The sequence below is a fragment of the Eurosta solidaginis genome, chromosome 2 (assembly GCF_040869045.1).
Source record: "Eurosta solidaginis isolate ZX-2024a chromosome 2, ASM4086904v1, whole genome shotgun sequence".
In the NCBI taxonomy this organism is placed as follows: Eukaryota; Metazoa; Arthropoda; class Insecta; order Diptera; family Tephritidae; genus Eurosta; species Eurosta solidaginis.
Window position 1 is genome coordinate 205,569,625 of NC_090320.1, and position 18,612 is coordinate 205,588,236.

The 18,612-nt window shown below is 41.2% G+C and overlaps 1 protein-coding gene across 4 annotated transcripts in view; it reads right to left on the reverse strand.

Annotated features, from left to right (window-relative positions):
- The window catches only part of ssp3 (short spindle 3), a 288,289-nt gene that overhangs the window by 262,476 nt on the left and 7,201 nt on the right, over window positions 1-18,612 (reverse strand). For all 4 annotated transcript variants that reach the window (XM_067766975.1, XM_067766978.1, XM_067766977.1 and 1 more), the window contains exon 6: window positions 11,913-12,052. In XM_067766975.1, the coding sequence (XP_067623076.1) occupies window positions 11,913-12,052 (140 nt within the window). The remainder of the gene's footprint in view (window positions 1-11,912; window positions 12,053-18,612) is intronic.

The window sequence follows — 18,612 nt, forward strand, 5'->3', positions numbered from 1 at the left end:
GTAAGCATTTGTGTCAGTATCGCGACAAATATGAGCAATAATTTATTTTAAGTTAAATAGAAATTAAGACACACAATAACTAGGTTTACCATTTGTGTGTATTTCTTTATAAATAAGCAATACTGACCATCATATACATATGTAACGAATTTAGGGCAATTCCGCTTATTTGCAACTTTCTAATAACGTTCGAATCACTAAACTGTTGAGTAAATAACTCCACTATTCAATAATGCAAAATGGCCTTTATTAAAGTACTTCACAATAACACTTCTACTGCTCAACAGATAGCGTGCTTAAATCAAAACTGATTCCTCGTGCCTCAGCTGCTGCTGCTTTTATACTTTTTGGTTTCCTCGTTGACATATTTCTAGGCGTTTCTATTTCTAGAATTTGCTACCAGCTATAAAATTACCAGCTCTAACATAACTACAGATGCACGTTATAGCTTCCACAGATAATTGCCTACTTTTGGGAGCATCTCAGATAAGATATATGCATGTGTTTGCGCGTCTCTCTCCGCTGCGTGTACGTACATATGTGTAGACATAATGATTGATTCGTTTATGTAGATACAAGTGACTGCCTCTTTTATTGTTGTTGTGGCTTCATTTACTTAGCATCAGACTAGTGATGTGAGTCTCACTTAGTGTCACTAATATTCGTCACAAATATATACATGCATATACTTATGCAAAGTCGTTTACTTCAAGGGAAATACTTGGATTATTTCAATTAATATGGGTTATTATTCATTTATTTCAATTAAATTGAAAAGCTTTATTTAAAACTTTAATTATGTTTGTTATAAAACGAAATTTAGTCTTCGCTCCTTAACACTCAATCTCTTAATCTTTTTATACTCAGTTGAGCAGAGCTCACAGAGTATATTAACTTTGATTCGATAACGGTTGGTTGCACAGGTATAAGGGAATCGAGATAGATATAGACTTCCATATATCAAAATCATCAGTATCGAAAAAAAATTTGATTGAGCCATATCCGTCCGTCTGTCCGTCTGCCCGTTAACACGATAACTTGAGTAAATTTTGAGCTATCTGGATGAAATTTGGTATGTGGGTTCCTTGGCACTCATCTCAGATCGCTATTTAAAATGAACGATATCGGACTATAACCACGCCCACTTTTTCGATATCGAAAATTTCGAAAAACCGGAAAAAGGCCATAATTCATTGCCAAAGACGGATAAAGCGATGAAACTTGGTAGGCGGGTTGACCTTATGACGCAGAATAGAAAATTGATAAAATTTTGGACAATGGGCGTGGCAAGGCCCAGTTTTAAAAGAAGGTAATTTAAAAGTTTTGCACTATGTAATTTGGCAGTCGTTGAATATATCATGATGAAATTTGGCAGGAACGTTACTACTATTACTATATATGTGCTAAATAAAAATTAGCAAAATCGGATGAAGAACACTTCCCACTTTTTTAAAAAAAATTTTAAAATTCAAATTTTAACAAAAAATTGAATATCTTTACTGTATATAAGTAAATTATGTCACCATCAACTCCAGTAATGATATAGTGCAACAAAATTAAAAATAAAATAAAATTTCAAAATGGGCGTGGCTCCGCCCTTTTTCATTTAGTTTGTCTAGAATACTTTTAATGCCATAATTCCAACAAAAATTTACCAATCCTGGTAGGGGCATAGATGCTATGACGATAACTGTTTTCTGTGAAAATGGGCGAAATCGGTTGAAGCCACGCCCAGTTTTTATATACACTCGACCGTCTGTCCTTCTGCTCAGCCCTTAACACGATAACTTGAAACTTAGTCCACGTACTTATCTGAACTCACTTTATCTTGGTATAAAAAATGGCCGAAATCCGACTACAACCACGCCCACTTTTTCGATATCAAAAATTACGAAAAATTTAAAAATGGGATCTTTCCCCCCTATCCCCCGCTGGATACGCCACTGATTATGAGATACCGGGACACATATTTATCGGGTACAATTTCGCAACTTCTAGTCCAAGCGAAATGCAAAATTGCGCCCTCTTGTTGCAAAAGTTTTGCTTGAACGAACAGGATTTTTCCTAAGTTAGTAACATTTTGTTCAAGTTTTTATGAATCTTCACTCAGGCTGGTCTTGTTTACAAAGAGGTACAAGGTCCCAAATTGGACCAGGCCTAAATTAGGAGGGGTGACCTTACAGGAAAAACCTTGCACAAAATATTTAGGAATCATCCTAGACAGTAAGCTGTCATGGAAGCTCAACGTGGAGGAGAGGGTCAAGAAGGCCTCAACGGCACTCTATGCATGTAAAAGAATGCTGGGGTGTACGTGGGGCCTATCGCCCTCTCTTTCTCATTGGGTTTTTACAGCGACTGTAAGCCCTATTCTATACTATGGAGTTCTTGTTTGGTGGAAAGCCACACAAAAAACAACATACCTCAAAAAATTAGAGGGGGTATGCAGACTATCGATGCTTAGCATTACGGGAGCCCTGAAAACAACCCCGACGGCTGCACTGTATGCCATTTTGCACATCCCACATGTAGACCTGGTAGCAAAGAACAAAGCGTTAACGACCGCAACCAGGCTCGGTGCTTCGGGGCAGCTTGAGCGCCGACCATATGGCCATAGTAGTATAGCGTCATCAATCACAAGACGAACAGACTACATGATTCCCTATCTGCGCTTCGAGGGAGATCTTAAGGCCACAATAGAGGTGGACGGTTGGCGCAAATGGCGGACGAGGCGATACATGTGTACACCGATGGTTCCAAAGTAGTGGAAGGAGTAGGGTCTGCGGTATACTGCGCTGATCCGGAAATAAGCAGATCCTCCAGGCTGCCGGATTACTGTAGCGTTTTCCAAGCGGAAATATTAGCCGTAACCAAAGCAGTAGAAACCCTGGAAGATAATAGCTTAAGCTGCAACCGTGTTAACTTTTATATTGACAGTCAAGCAGCAATTAAGGCAATAATCTCGCATAGCACAGCATCTAAATGCGTGTTAGAGTGTAAGCAGTCTCTGGAGAGAATCGGGACAGGGAGAACCATACATCTATATTGGGTCCCAGGGCATATGGGAATAGATGGGAATGAAAAAGCAGACGAACTAGCTAAAAAGGGCGCATCCCTTGAAGCTTGCTCCGTAGATGTCCCAATTAGATTGGGCGAGATTAAGCGAAGGCGAGAGGTGCACATGATCGACCAAGCGGGAAAGGCGTGGGTTCAAGCGCGGGGCTGTAAAGTGTCGAAGATTATGTGTAGGCCTTACAACCTTAGACTAACACAGTTGCTCCTATCATTAAAAAGAGAGGACTGTAGACTCATGACGGGTATTCTGACTGGACACTGCCTTCTGGCGTCACATGCCTTTAAACTAGGCTTGGTCAGTGATGGCAGATGTAGGAAGTGCGGGTTGGAGGAGGAAACGATCGAGCACGTTCTGTGCTCGTGCCCTGCACTTGCCAGGCTAAGACTCCAGCTATTAGGAGTGATACAGCTGTCAGATCTAGAAGCAGCACGTGGCTTAAGTCCTAGGAAGCTTCTAGTATTTGCCAAGAGGACGGAGTTATTTTATAACATAGGTCCTGGTTTTTGATAGGGTTTTTCAGTTTGGTCGTTAAAACAAACTTCTGGTAACACTACGGACTCAATCAGTCTATGTGAGGTCCTCATGGACCGGCCAGTTCAACCTACCTACCTACCTCACTCAGGCGAACGAATCTAATAATATAATAAAAAACATCCTTTTTTAATGTTTCAAAATAAAGTGTTACGAAAATTAAACTTGCCGAATTACATGTAAAGTTACTCCAGTGGTGAATTACCTTCCTGCGATTTGATTCTTTACTTTTCTATAACTTACAAGTTCTCTTTTTAAAATCTTACGTCAAACATTTATACTACAAGTTTTGTTCGAAACAATCAAGTGTGGCAACTACATGCGACAGAAGAAATTGAGAATGAGCTGAGATGCAACTGAAAGAATTGAGAATCAGTTTTGTGACTACTATTTTCATTTCTATATTCATATGTATGTATATGTAGCAAGCATGCATATTTATGTACTCACATATTCACGTATTTTATGGCGGCCGCCGTGATGTGATGGTAGCGTGCTCCGCCTACCACACCGAAGACTAGTGTTGGGAACTATCGAATGAATTCAACTATCGATAGTTAGTTACTGAATGAGTTTAACTATCGAACGAATTTTTTCATTCATTCATTCATTCATTTGATTTGTTCTTTAGCTTGCCAGAAGCCAAAAGAACAATCTCAGGATTGTTTTAGTTACCCCTGGGGGTAGCTAAAGAACAAACCTATATAAGACAAAAAACGTCGTGTTCCAATGAAACGTGATCCAGATACGGCTAGAGATTTAACATGCAAATGCGACAACAATATGAACCATATGGATCAATTTGTTGTTGCATTTGTATGTTAAATTTCTATCCGTATCTGGATCACGTTACATTGGAACGTAACAAAAACGTTAAATATGACTAAAATGGTGTAAATTTTGCTTCAAGTAAATAATGAAAATATTCAATTTAAATGCCTTTTGTTATGCAAAGCGCATGAATGATATGCAAATGACCTTGGTTCGCAACCCACTGAGTTTTTTGGTCTCCCCCAAACCTGTGGGGAGATTTTATGCCTCTACAACAACAACAACAGGAAAGAGGGTTACTTAAGATGGATTTTTATCTGTATTATTCAAATCTGTTTCAGAGGCATTATTGATTGCCTTAACTTATACATAAGCTACTGTTTTTTTTTTTTTTTTTCAAAATTCAGGTCACGTTTAATTAATATAAAAATTGCACATTAAATTTCACTTATAAAAGAAACATAAAACAAATATTTCAAGCACTTAAATACTAAAAGTCGCTATAGTTGTTCTAGCCAAAATCGGATAGTGCATGAGGGTCTATATTAAATTTTCGCCGCAGAGATGGCAACTGATTGCGTTATTAAACCCCTAAAAAAATTGATTGTAAAGTAAATAACACAAGTATGTACATCGAGTTGACATGAAAAATACCTTCAATGTTTAAATTGCTGTTCAAAAATATTATCATATCCGGTTTCTCCTGTCGTTAATTATTTGCCCTGCTTTCGGGAAAACTCGTTCTGACGGAACCGATGTTGCGGGTATACATAAATATTTTTTCGAAAGCATATATAGTTCCGGAAATGTTGACTGGCTACGATTCCAATAGTCTAGGGGATTATTTGAGCGATCAACAAAATTTTGCCTTAGATATTGCTCCAACTGAATATTTGCATTGACATTGGGCGCGTTTTGACAAATTGTTTTTGCTTCAGCAACTCTTACATCGAGAAGGTCCCAGAGAGATACTTCGCTTTTATCGACCGATGCTTCTCTTGGGGTGTTGGTAGAAACAATTGTGTTTTGTTGCCGTATTAGGGAAGTTACTTCTTCCACTAGCCATTTTGTTTTATTATTTTCATTAATTTCATTACCGAACGCAATTTTTTTAAACCTAGGATCTAGGAATGTTGATTTGGCGCACATTTTGTCAGACTCCAACTGCCCTAATCGTCTCCAAACTACCTCTAACAATTTGCTCTTCAAACTTTCTCCCTCTACAGTTTTCATTTTGCGATTTCGTACTGCGTATTGAAGACCTCTGATCAGGGGGCACTACCAGTGACATCGTGGGATAATTTTCTCCTGACAATTCGGTTGTCATGGCCTCTACGGGCTTGAAAAGATTAGTGTAGTCCAACAATGTTTTCCATTCTGATGAATTGAGGAAATCAGGAGCATTTGGTAAAGAAGTTATTATGGCAGAGAGTGGTTCTTTTACCAAGCATATGCGCTCCATCATTATAAGGGTGGAATTCCACCGGGTAGGGACATCTTGTTTTAACCTCAGTTCAGTAACGCCCATTTGCTTTTGCATATTTTTTAATTTTTCCGTCGCTTGAGAACTATGGTTAAAGTAAGTGACTATGGCACGACACTTGGTTATGAGCACAGTAACTTGTGGAACAGCTTTGATGGCATCAATTACACATAAATTTAATGTGTGCGCTACACATGGGTGGTGGTGCTTCTGTAGCATTTCAATTATAGCCTTTTTAATATTAGCCCCGTTATCACTTACTACAGTAACTATTTTGTCAAAAACGGACCACTCATCAAATATTAACTTCAATTCTGTAGCTATATTTTGGGAGGTATGATTTCCTAAGATTTCCTTTGTTGATAAAACTGCAGAAATCATTTTGTTATCCCGAACGAAATGACTAGTAACTGACAAAAAAGATTTTTGACTATCAGAAGTCCACATATCAGTTGTAACTGAAATATGTGTTACAATGTTGAGCAAGTAATGCAGTTTCTTTCTTACTTCATTGTATTTAAAAGGTAGCATTGTATTTGATAAAACTTTTCTGTTTGGCAAGGAATATAATGGCTGAAGCTTTTTTGTATATTCTACAAATCCTACATTGTCAACGATGGAAAGTGGCTGCAAGTCGTTTGTAATCATCTTTAAAAGAGATTCATCAATATTATTTTTTTCTTGCTCTGAGAGCTCAGAACGTGTGCTGGTAACAAAAAATTTTGTTTGAACAGTCCTTCTCAAACATCCACTATTGGAAATGTCTTCGGTAGGTACTGTTAACGAACTGCGCGCTGCACTCCCTGCAGTAGTTGACGAAAGAGAAGTGGAACTACGTTCCTCTTCTGCAATTACTGGCGCTATTTCTCCTGAAGTTAGATTACTATGTTCTGAGCATGGTGGAATCACCAGGTGAAGTAAATAAAAAGAGATAGAAGGTGTACGCTATCTGAAACGGTAGGGATGTATTTTCAACGGTCAGAAGAGGGTAAAATGTTTACCCGCTTTGGAAAAGTGGGAGTAGAAAAACAAATGCCTTGCTACGAAAGCCATTACAGACTGTTTCTTTTTCAGCATATCAGTGCAACCTAATGCCAATACAAAAGGGATACACAAGACCAGTGCGAACTTATATTACTTTAGGCATCGAATAAAATTAAAAACTTAAACTGCGATGAGTAGTAAAATTCAAGAATGCGTCTAAAGTAAACTGACCTCAACTTCAACTTCAGTTGAAGCTTTTATCGAAAAACCGGACATAACTGGGAGAGGTGTTATCCATTATATAGTTGAACTGTAGGAACTTTGCGCACTTAAATGGGTTTCGGGTTTGATGAAAAGTTTTACAGTCACACTTGGAAGTGATCGTAATACTTTTAAATGTGTTTCGATCTCTAAAAATCCATTGTTCTTTCCATCTGCTCTGTTGATTTGACATTGAGAGTTGGAAGTAAAACATATGACCTTTTAATATATCATACAAACTTGATCAGAAGATCTCCCATAAGCTCTTGACAGTTAATTCATGATGTATTACTAATGGTCCCAAGTTATTATTTACTAAAATATGTCAGGGGATATAATAGGAGTCGGCCTAGAACCAGAAGGTGCTAATCCAAGCGAGCCGGATTCATATATTCTAATTTACAATCCATAACAGCAACATTCTTCTTATCATAGTGGTCTAATTTTTAGGCCAAAACAAACATAGTGAGTAACAATTTTTCGTAATTGTATTTAGAAATCCATTGTTTTAGCGAAGTGTTTACATAAATAAGGTGTAATACGATAGTTTTGTTGTTCTTGCACATTTTTCGAAAGTCTTCAGTAGCGCTGCACAGGCGAAAATCCTTGTTGGATATGACGCGAATTCAAATAGTTTGTTTTAACAAAGACCTGTTTAAAATTTTTTTGGAACAAATTAAACATACTTATATGATGGAAACATCAATAATATAAACGCAATAGTTAAGCACGACCTTACTTATGGAAGCCCACACCAAAGATACCCAAATATGAATCTTTGTAATTAAATCCGGTAAAGGTCCATCGATATTCACCTACTGGTTTAGATGAAAAAAGGACTAAAACTACCATATTTCACACCTGAAAAATGCAAAAAAACCACATTTTTCGGGGACAACATTGGTGAAAATTTTTCAGATAGCCGAATGATAGAACAAAGAAGAATTTAGAGCGAGACAATTGACGGCTTACTTCACCTGGTTATTCCACCATGGTTCTGAGGAAGACTGATGCTTACGGCGTAGAGGGTCATTTAAATTTGATGTGTTGCCAGAAAATTTAAATTTTTTTTTTGCATATATGGCATTTAACTTCATTGCCATTTTTGGTAAAAACTCCCAAACGGAAGATCTCTTCAATCCAGGCCGCATTATAAATATCTACACAAATGAAATCGTTAAAATCACTTCCTCAGTTAAAAATAGTTAATAATTACCACGCTTAAAACGTTTGTCGATTAGGTTGACGTATGCTAAATTTATTTTAATATCTTTTTAACACTGATATATGCACAGCAAAAATTAAAATAGAACGAACGATTCGAAGAAATAGTAATGAGCGAATCATTCATACCAAAAACTAGTAAAATAGTAATGAACGAATCATTCATACCTAAAACTAGTAATTCGAAAAAATAGTAATGAACGAATCATTCATAACTAAAACTAGTAACTCGAAAAAATAGTAGTGAACGAATCATTCATACCTAAAACTAGTAACTCGAAAAAATAGTAGTGAACGAATCATTCATACCTAAAACTAGTAATTCGAAAAAATAGTAATGAACGAATTTCAAATGACTATCGAATGAATGAAAATTAGTGAACTATCGAATAACTCGATAGTTTTCATTCGATAGTTCCCAACACTACCGAAGACCCTGGGTGCACACCCCGGGAAAAGCAACATCAAGAAACAAGCTTTTTCAATTAGAAGAAAAATTTTCTAAGCGGAATCGCCCCTCGGCAGTGTTTGGCAAGCACTCCGAGTGTATTTCTGCCATGAAAACCTCTTAGTGAAAACTCATCTGCCTTGCAGATGCCGTTCGGAGTCGGCATAAAACAAGTAGGTCGCGTCCCGCCAATTTGTAAGAAAAATTAAAAAGGAGCACGACGCAAATTGGAAAAGAAGTTCGGCCTAAAATCTCTTCGGAGGTTATCGCGCCTTACATTTATTTATTTATATGGCAACATAGGTTCCTTCATACAAAGCTGTCGCAACAACTTTTTTTTGTTTATTTGACTACTAAAACGGTCTATTACGAATCAACGATTTGTGCGCAGTTGATTCAACATTTTGTTGCGATGGATAAAAATTAACAAAAATTTCGGTTGAATTGACCCGTATTTCGGATGATTTTACCAGTCTTTTTCTTTCAGTGTACTTTATACATAAAAAAAATTCTGACGTGTACATGAAAATCGCCAATACAGGTGTATTTTTATTTTTTCTCCCCTTTCCGAAAAAGTATATTTGGGTTATAGGACAGAATGTGTGTAACGCGGTGTTAGAACTGAGATAAATTAATTTCTTTACGCTTGGAAACCCCTTGATTATTCTTTTCGAGCTGCCGAAGGAATAAAACGACTTTGGAATAGAGGAAATTTTGTGCTTAAACTGTTTTAAATAATCGGCATAATATTTTTTCTGTATCCCGTTGTACTTGGAATGTAAAATGGCATATGCTACATAGTCACTACTTGATCCGGTTAGTTGGAACACTTAAAAGAACGCGTTTTACACCATTCGTGAAAATGAAATAGTACCTATATTAAGTTTGTGGCGGACACCGTGGTGTGATGGTAGCGTGCTCCGCCTACCACAGCGTATGCCCTGGGTTCACACCCCGGGCAAGCAACATCAAAAATTTTAGAAATAAGGTTTTTCAATTAGAAGAAAATTTTTCTAAGCGGGGTCGCCCCTCGGCAGTGTTTGGCAAGCGCTCCGAGTGTATTTCTGCCATGAAAAGCTCTAAGTGAAAACTGGTATGCCTTGCAGATGCCGTTCAGAGCCGGCATAAAAAAAGGAAGGTCCCGTCCGGCCAATTTATAGGGAAAATCCAGAGGAGCACGACGCAAATTGGAAGAGATCTCGGCCTTATATCTCTTCGGAGGTTATCGCGCCTTACATATTATTTTTTTTTTTTATTTATTTTTTATATTAAGTTTGTCATGAATCTCAAGTCCTTAAAGGAAAAGAGATAGACCCACAAATAAGTATACCGAAATAATCAGGATGAAGAGCTGAGTTGATTTAGCCATGTCCGTCTGTCCGTTTGTATGCAAACTAGTACCTCAATTTTTGAGATATCTTGATAAAATTTGGTGAGCGGTTATATTTAGCTGTCCGATGAGACATTTGTCGGAACCGGCCGGATAGGACCACTATAGCGTGTATGGGGTATACAATCGATTTTTCAGAAAAAATGATTTTTGTCATATCCTCCTCAATTAATAAGATTGAAGCTTCTCACCATAAGCTTTCGTATATTACACATATTATTGTCTAAAAAAATGGATGAGATCGGTAGTATATATAGCATATATCTCATACAACCGATTGTTTAGATAAGAAACTTTTCGTAATTACTGCCCCATTTTCACAGCTAGAGGCTTCAAATTTCACCGAATGCTTATGTATATAGCATATATTGTTGTATAAAATCATAGAGATCGGTGGTATATATATTATATAACCCTTATAAACTGTAATTTCTGCCCACATTTAACGTCTACAAGCTTCAAATTTCATCAAATAATTACGTTTACGATATTATTGTTGAGATTCATTGTCATAGCTATTTCATGCAGACCACAAAAACCTGAAACTTTGCATCCTCACACAAAGTACGTACCTATTTTTTATTTTATATTTATCTTAAAAATCGTTTAGGTATGTAGATCTGTTCACTATATATTTCTTATCTTATACATCGGATTATTTGGATATTACGAATGGGATAAGATTATTGTTCAGCCCCATTCATGAGAGGTATGAAGTCTTCGGCTCAGCCGAAGACAGTCCCGTCCTTACTTGTTTATTTTTAAGATAAGGCAAATATTTTTTAGCGGATATACCTGCCGCGCCCAGCAAGGGCATAGTAGTATGCTAAAGAAACTTCCGGATGGTACATGTAGTACCGAGATAGATTACTACCCTCGCTAACACGGTTGTAATACCGTCATTCCAAGCAGGAACGAGTGGAAGAGAAACCCGGACATAAGGGTCGACGACATCCAAATCTACACTGACGGCTCCAAGATGGAATCGGGCAAGCCTGCAAATCACTGGAGAGCTTGAATGTAGCTGGTAAAGTTTGCATCCTGTCGGATAGCCAAGCAGCGATAAAAGCGCTTTCCTCGCCACACATTAACTCAAAATTAGTGTGGGCTTGTAAGCGAATCATATCCCAGTTATTCACCAATCTAGAACTACGCGTTATCTGGGTCCCGGGTCATAGGGGGATAGAGGGTAACGAGAAGACCGACGAGCTAGCACGCAGGGGCTCATCGGAGATGAACGAGGAAACAACCAGTGTCGAAGTAGGCATACCCTTAGCAGTAGCCAAGGGGAATATCCAAAGCTTCTAATTGAAGAAAGCACAAACAAAGTGGAATAACATCACCACCTGTGCAATATCAAAATCCATTTGGCCAAACTATGATGGAAAGAGGACGAGAAGTCTTCTGAACAAATCCAGGGCTAACACACGCAAACTAATAGCAGTCTGCACGGGTCATTGGGCAGTAGGTACGCATGCGGAAAACGACTACTGCAGAACCTGCAAAGATCCAAATGCCAGGGAGGCAGTAGAACACTTTATGTGCAAATGCGCGGCTCTAGCTAGAGCCCGACTAAGGTTCCTTGGAACCCCGTTTCTAGAAGACCTCAGAGAGTTATCTGTGATAGAAATCCCGAATATTCTTAATTTTATCAAAAACTCTGGCTGGTTGTAATACATTGACCGTAACATTCCGTGGGCACATATTTATACATAGATATTTTCATATTGCACTAATTTTGACTTACCTTATCAGATCCGGTAGGCGTTCCAAGACTTTGGGGTGGGTATGCTTTTTTGTGTAAGTTGGAGACATGGCTACTGAACAAGCGAGCATTAACTCAGTGGATAACTCAACAGGATGTTGTGGTGATTTTTCTTCGGGAAGCTGTAAATGAAGTCATTGCACATATAAAATTAAATGCATACAAACATATCATCAGCAAAGGAATATTTGGAGGATATATTCGATATGAAAGAAAATGAAATAAAAATAAGTCGGTTTCATGTCTTTATCACATCGTAAAAGCGGAACTACATGTAATTAATCAGTAAGGCTAGGTTAGGTTGAGCTGGCCAATCCATGAGGACCTCACATAGACTGATTGAGTCCGTAGTGTTACCAGAAGTTTGTTTTAACGACCAAACTGAAAAAGCCTATCAAAAACCAAGACCTATGTTATAAAATAACTCCGTCCTCTTGGCAAATACTAGAAGCTTCCGAGGACTTAAGCCACTTGCTGCTTCTAGATCTGACAGCTGTATCACTCCTAATAGCTGGAGTCTTAGCCTGGCAAGTGCAGGGCACGAGCACAGAACGTGCTCGATCGTTTCCTCCTCCAACCCGCACTTCCTACATCTGCTATCACTGACCAAGCCTAGTTTAAAGGCATGTGACGCCAGAAGGCAGTGTCCAGTCAGAATACCCGTCATGAGTCTACAGTCCTCTCTTTTTAATGATAGGAGCAACTGTGTTAGTCTAAGGTTGTAAGGCCTACACATAATCTTCGACACTTTACAGCCCCGCGCTTGCACCCACGCCTTTCCCGCTTGGTCGATCATGTGCACCTCTCGCCTTCGCTTAATCTCGCCCAATCTAATTGGGACATCTACGGAGCAAGCTTCAAGGGATGCGCCCTTTTTAGCTAGTTCGTCCGCTTTATCATTCCCATCTATTCCCATATGCCCTGGGACCCAATATAGATGTATGGTTCTCCCTGTCCCGATTCGCTCCAGAGACTGCTTACACTCTAGCACGCATTTAGATGCTGTGCTATGCGAGATTATTGCCTTAATTGCTGCTTGACTGTCAATATAAAAGTTAACACGGTTGCAGCTTAAGCTATTCTCTTCCAGGGTTTCTACTGCTTTGGTTACAGCTAATATTTCCGCTTGGAAAACGCTACAGTAATCCGGCAGCCTGTATGATCTGCTTATTTCCGGATCAGCGCAGTATACCGCAGACCCTACTCGTTCCACTACTTTGGAACCATCGGTGTACGCATGTATCGCCTCGTCCGCCATTTGCGCACCCTTGCGCCAACCGTCCACCTCTATTGTGGCCTTAAGATCTCCCTCGAAGCGCAGATAGGGAATCATGTAGTCTGTTCGTCTTGTGATTGATGACGCTATACTACTATGGCCATATGGTCGGCGCTCAAGCTGCCCCGAAGCACCGAGCCTGGTTGCGGTCGTTAACGCTTTGTTCTTTGCTACCAGGTCTACAGGTGGGATGTGCAAGATGGCATACAGTGCAGCCGTCGGGGTTGTTTTCAGGGCTCCCGTAATGCTAAGCATCGATAGCCTGCATACCCCCTCTAATTTTTTGAGGTATGTTGTTTTTTGTGTGGCTTTCCACCAAACAAGAACTCCATAGTATAGAATAGGGCTAACAATCGCTGTAAAAACCCAATGAGAAAGAGAGGGCGATAGGCCCCACGTACACCCCAGCATTCTTTTACATGCGTAGAGTGCCGTTGAGGCCTTCTTGACCCTCTCCTCCACGTTGAGCTGCCATGACAGCTTACTGTCTAGGATGATTCCTAAATATTTTGTGCAAGGTTTCTCCTGTAAGGTCACCCCTCCTAACTTAGGCCTGGTCCAATTTGGGACCTTGTACCTCTTTGTAAATAAGACCATATCCGTCTTCTCCGCATTGACTTTCAACCCGACATTAGATGCCCAGGTATGAATATCGCGAAGCGCCCGATCCATCAAAGAACTGATCGTTGGAAGGCACTTTCCACTTATGACAATTGCAACGTCATCTGCGTAAGCCGTAAGTTTTACGGGTCCCTCATCGAATTGCCTGAGCAGTTGGTTGATGACCAGCGTCCACAGCAGAGGTGATAGCACCCCTCCCTGCGGCGTGCCCCTGTCCACTGATTTCGTGGCCTCGTACAATCCCCATTGTGATGTAATCTTTCTGCAATTTAACATGCAGCCGATCCATCTGATTAAGGCAGGATGTACTTTAATGTAATTAAGACCATCCATAATTGCCCATTTTGCAACATTATTGAAAGCCCCGGCAATGTCCAAGAAGACTCCTAGAGCATACTCCTTATATTCCAGGGATTTATCTATGCTTATTACCACCCTATGCAATGCGGTGTCTACCGACTTGCCTTTGGTGTACGCATGCTGTGTTGTGGAGAGCAGCTTTTCATCCACGTTGGACTTTATGTACACATCTATCAGCCTCTCAAAGGTTTTGAGCAGAAATGATGTTAAGCTAATGGGTCTATAGTCTTTGGAATACATGTGACCGATCTTCCCCGCCTTTGGTAGAAAAGCTACACGAGCAGTTCTCCAAGAGTGCGGTACATGATTCAGTCGTATGCACCCATCGAATATTATTTTAAGCCATTCCACGACCGCCCTACTTAAGACTTGTAGCATGGCCGGGAATATACCATCTGGGCCCGGCGATTTAAACTTAGAAAACGTCTTCACTGCCCACTCGATCTTGGTATCGGGCACCAAGCCCGGCACTACTAGCTCCGTGATCGAAGTGTGAGTGATGTCTGCTGGCTCCTCTAAACCGTCTCCCGATGGGAAATGTGTATCGAGAAGCACCTCAAGGGATTCCTCACTATTACGTGACCATTCCCCGTTCTCTTTCTTCGCCCTGGTAATTTCACGCTTGTAGATCCTCAGTAGATCCCTGTACTCGTCCCGACACGCTTCGCTTTCCGCGGTCTTTGCGAGCTTAAACATTTCTTTAACCTGTCTTCTTAGAAGACTTAGCTCATTGCTCCACCATGGCGGCTTTGCTTTTCCTCTGAATCTTCTTAGAGGGCAAGCTTTGTTATACGCAGTCACAAGCGTCCTTGTTAGGAATTCATTCGACTCCTCCAGTTCCTCTACATTAGCAACCTCTTTGGGTTGTCCCAGTTTTGTTTCTACATGTTTCTGGAATTTAGTGCAGTTCGTTGACCTAGGGTTTCTAAAGGTTCCTCCCTTCTCTACCCTCTTTAGGGGGATGTTGAAGCTGATATACGCATGGTCGGAGAAGGATGGTCAATCAAGAACCATCCAATCATACCTTGATATATCACGCTCGGAGCTCAATATAATATCCAGAACATTGCTGGATGTTGGACCAATGTATGTAGGGACATTTCCCCTGTTGGCTATCTGCAAATTGGTTTGCAGGATGTAACAAAACATAAATTCGCCTCTCTCGTTCGTATCTGCTCTTCCCCACGCATTGTGGTGCGCATTTGCATCTGCGCCTATGACCAACCGCCCTTTGCGCCCTTCCTCCTGTACTAGCCTTTTACACTCCATCGGTGGGACCTCCGCAGCATGGGCCATGTAGCAGGACGCTCAACGGCCACCGCTACGAGATCCTCAGTGGTGTAATTAGGCAGCATATATGAATGCAGCTGTTTCCTTACCATTACTACAGCTCGCACCCGTCCTTCCGTTTGCGCGTAGTAAACGCCAAACCCGCGCGCTAAGTCCAGAAACCTTTCCTCCCGATGAGAGCCACGGCTCCTGGATCAGCGCCACGTCAAACGAACCCTCCTCAAGGGTTAGGAGGAGTTCGCTCGACGCCACTTTACTGTGTTGGAGGTTTATCTGTAGGACTCGCAGCACCATTGGGCTGTTTGTCCCCCTCCAGCACCTTCGTCTTGACGTCGTCGTGCTCCCCTTGCCCTTTTGCCTTAGAGTATTCGAGGCCCCCTTCAGCCTCTCGTGACTGTTGTGCAGGGTGTTCCTCTGTGTGAGTCACAGCACCATTTAGCGGTTGGTCTTCTTCTAGCACGTTCGTGGTGACGTCGGGGACCTCCACCTGTCTTTTTTCCTTTAGGCTTTTGAGGTCCTTTTCGACTTCGCCCACCTCTAGCGTGTTAGGGTTTTTATCCTCGGGACTTCTTTTCCTGAGTCGCATGTAAATTTTGCCAGTGCCAAAGGACATTTTACCAAGCTGCGTGTACAAAATATCCTCCGCCTGTAGAACTGACCATCCTCGGTAGGCCGAGATACAGTAAGTACCTTCCAATCCTGTGTCGGTATGTTCGGATTCTGATTCTGCAGAAGTCGCAGTGTATCCTCCGACTTCATCACGCATGGTATCCATACCTTAACTTTTGGTACCGTGGGGATTTGCGCTTTATCCACCACCTCAAACCGCGCGTTCGTGCCTTGCCTTTGGAGGTTTGGAACCACTTCCTCCAGCCACTGCAAGCTCGCGATGTTGTCGCACGCTATCATCTTCACACCGTTATACCATCCCCCCGAATCAAAGGTTGGAAGGGGCTTACTTGGTTGTTCCCGCATTATCTTAAGCATTAAGCTAATAAGCTCCCTTTCCACAGATCTCCACCTTTCAGTAGTCATTTATCCGAAAGGACTGCTACGATCAACCAGCGCCACAGTCAGTGACTGCTTTGCCACATCACTCATCTTCTCGGGAAAAGCAGGAGTCTTAGTGTTATCTCCCTTTGGCACCTCCGAGAAAGCCGAAGTCTTAGCGTTAACTCCCTTTAGCACCTGCGAGAAAGCCGGAGTCTTAGCGTTATCTCCCTTTGGCTTATCTCCTACTTCCTTAATTGGAACTTCCCTCTGACTCGCAGCTTTCGAGGTAGTTGCTACCTCGCTATTGGAGCCCATCTGTCTTACAGCTTTGGGCCTACTTGTCTTGTCTATGCGACTGCCCTGCCTCGCGGCTCTAGGACTGGGTCCTTTCTGCCTCTTGAAAGCAGGCTTGTCGCCTTCCGCCGAACGTTGCCTCTTCATTCTGCCGTTCGACGCTTCTTCCTCCTCGTACCGGTTGCAGAACCGAGGGTTTCTCGCAGCAAACCTTTTGAACTGCTTTCGACCTATTTCTACCGCTTCATGGGCCCATTCCATGCGCTCGATCTCCACTTCTGTTGGTTCGACCACTGCTCCCAAGCGTTGAACAATTCTTAGTGCCGCACGGTACTGCGAGAGAGCTATTTTACTTCCTCTGCTCCGTACCCTTCTCCACTCTTCTACTCCGTTTTCATTTGTGTGCTTCTCCAACACGGAGTTCATTGAATCAGCGCTACTCTCGCTCCCCGAGTCCGACGCATCGCTTAATTCCTTATTACAGTCAGTTAATGAGTCGTTCATCTTGGTCGTACGACCACCTGCCCGACAAGGCGGGCTCAGCGGTCCAGTATTATATACGGGGAAACAACCGTTCGCCACAGTAGCGCCCCTTGCTGTGGTAAGGCCATTAATAATTCCCGAGGTGGCCCGGTATCGGGAAGGCTCCGTTCGAATACAGCCGAATTTATCCCCTGGCTGCAAATCGTCCAATAGGCACGGTCCGCATAACACCCTGGATTAGGGGGTTGGCAGTTCTTGGTCACCGACATCCCGCAGCCCTCGTATGAGGCGAAACGGCGTAGATGTCAGTCCTAACCAGCTCCGCCTCATAGTCGGGCGCTATGGAGTTCGGTTAAGCCCTCACACCAACGACAAGGTGCCTACCCTAGTGAGCCTAAGGACAAAAATCACAAAATGCTAAAAGCAAGGGAGGTTCAAAGTAACATGGAGAACCTGCAACTTGCGGTAAAAAATCATAGGCAGTTCAATGGCCCTGCGAGTCTTCCTGATAAACCTCCAACACAGTAAAGTGGCGTTGAGAGAGGTTCGCTCGATGTGGCGCTAATACAGGAGCCATGGCTTTCATCTGCAGTAAAGATTTCTGGACTTAGAGCGCGCCGATTCAGCGCTTAAAGAAGGGGAAGCACTTTAGAAACCCTAGGGCAACGGAATGATACAAACATTCGAAATTTGAAGAAGCAAGACTTGGAGAACCTTTTGTCATCTCCGTGAGAACTACGTATAAGAGATTGTCCTCTAAGAAGAAGAATGCTTTAACGAGGTGGCGAGGTCTAGGAAAGTTCAATCGAGGGGAGTCCACGGACTGATAAATAAAGGCGATTGACGGAGAATTGCCACGTAGTGGGTACTTCTTATCGGACACTTCCCATCGGGAGATGATGCGGGCAAGTTTGGTTGCAACGTCTACATTCCAAATATGGAGCGCATAGTATCAGGATTGATGCCAAGCACCAATAAATATAGCTTAAAAAAATAGCGTGTGGTTCTTGATATATTAAATGTTACAATTATTATCTCTGAACGAGAGTTATTAAAATAGAGTACAATGAACCCCACACTTTTTACTTTGAATTTAATTACACCGTTAATAACATACATTTTCTTATAAGTAAAGTTATTATGAGTCAGTAATTTATGGTAAATTATTCGAGCTTCAACTGGTTTAACAAACTATTTGTGATTAAAAACGATTTTCTAATTTTTAGTTCAATAACCTATAAAGAGGTGGTTTTTTTGTTTCTAATTATTATTTATTTACAATAATAATAGTATTTTTCGTTAATTATTGTTTTATGGGTATTTGAAAGTTATTTTTAACTTTTCAGCTCGAAGTTATATTAATTG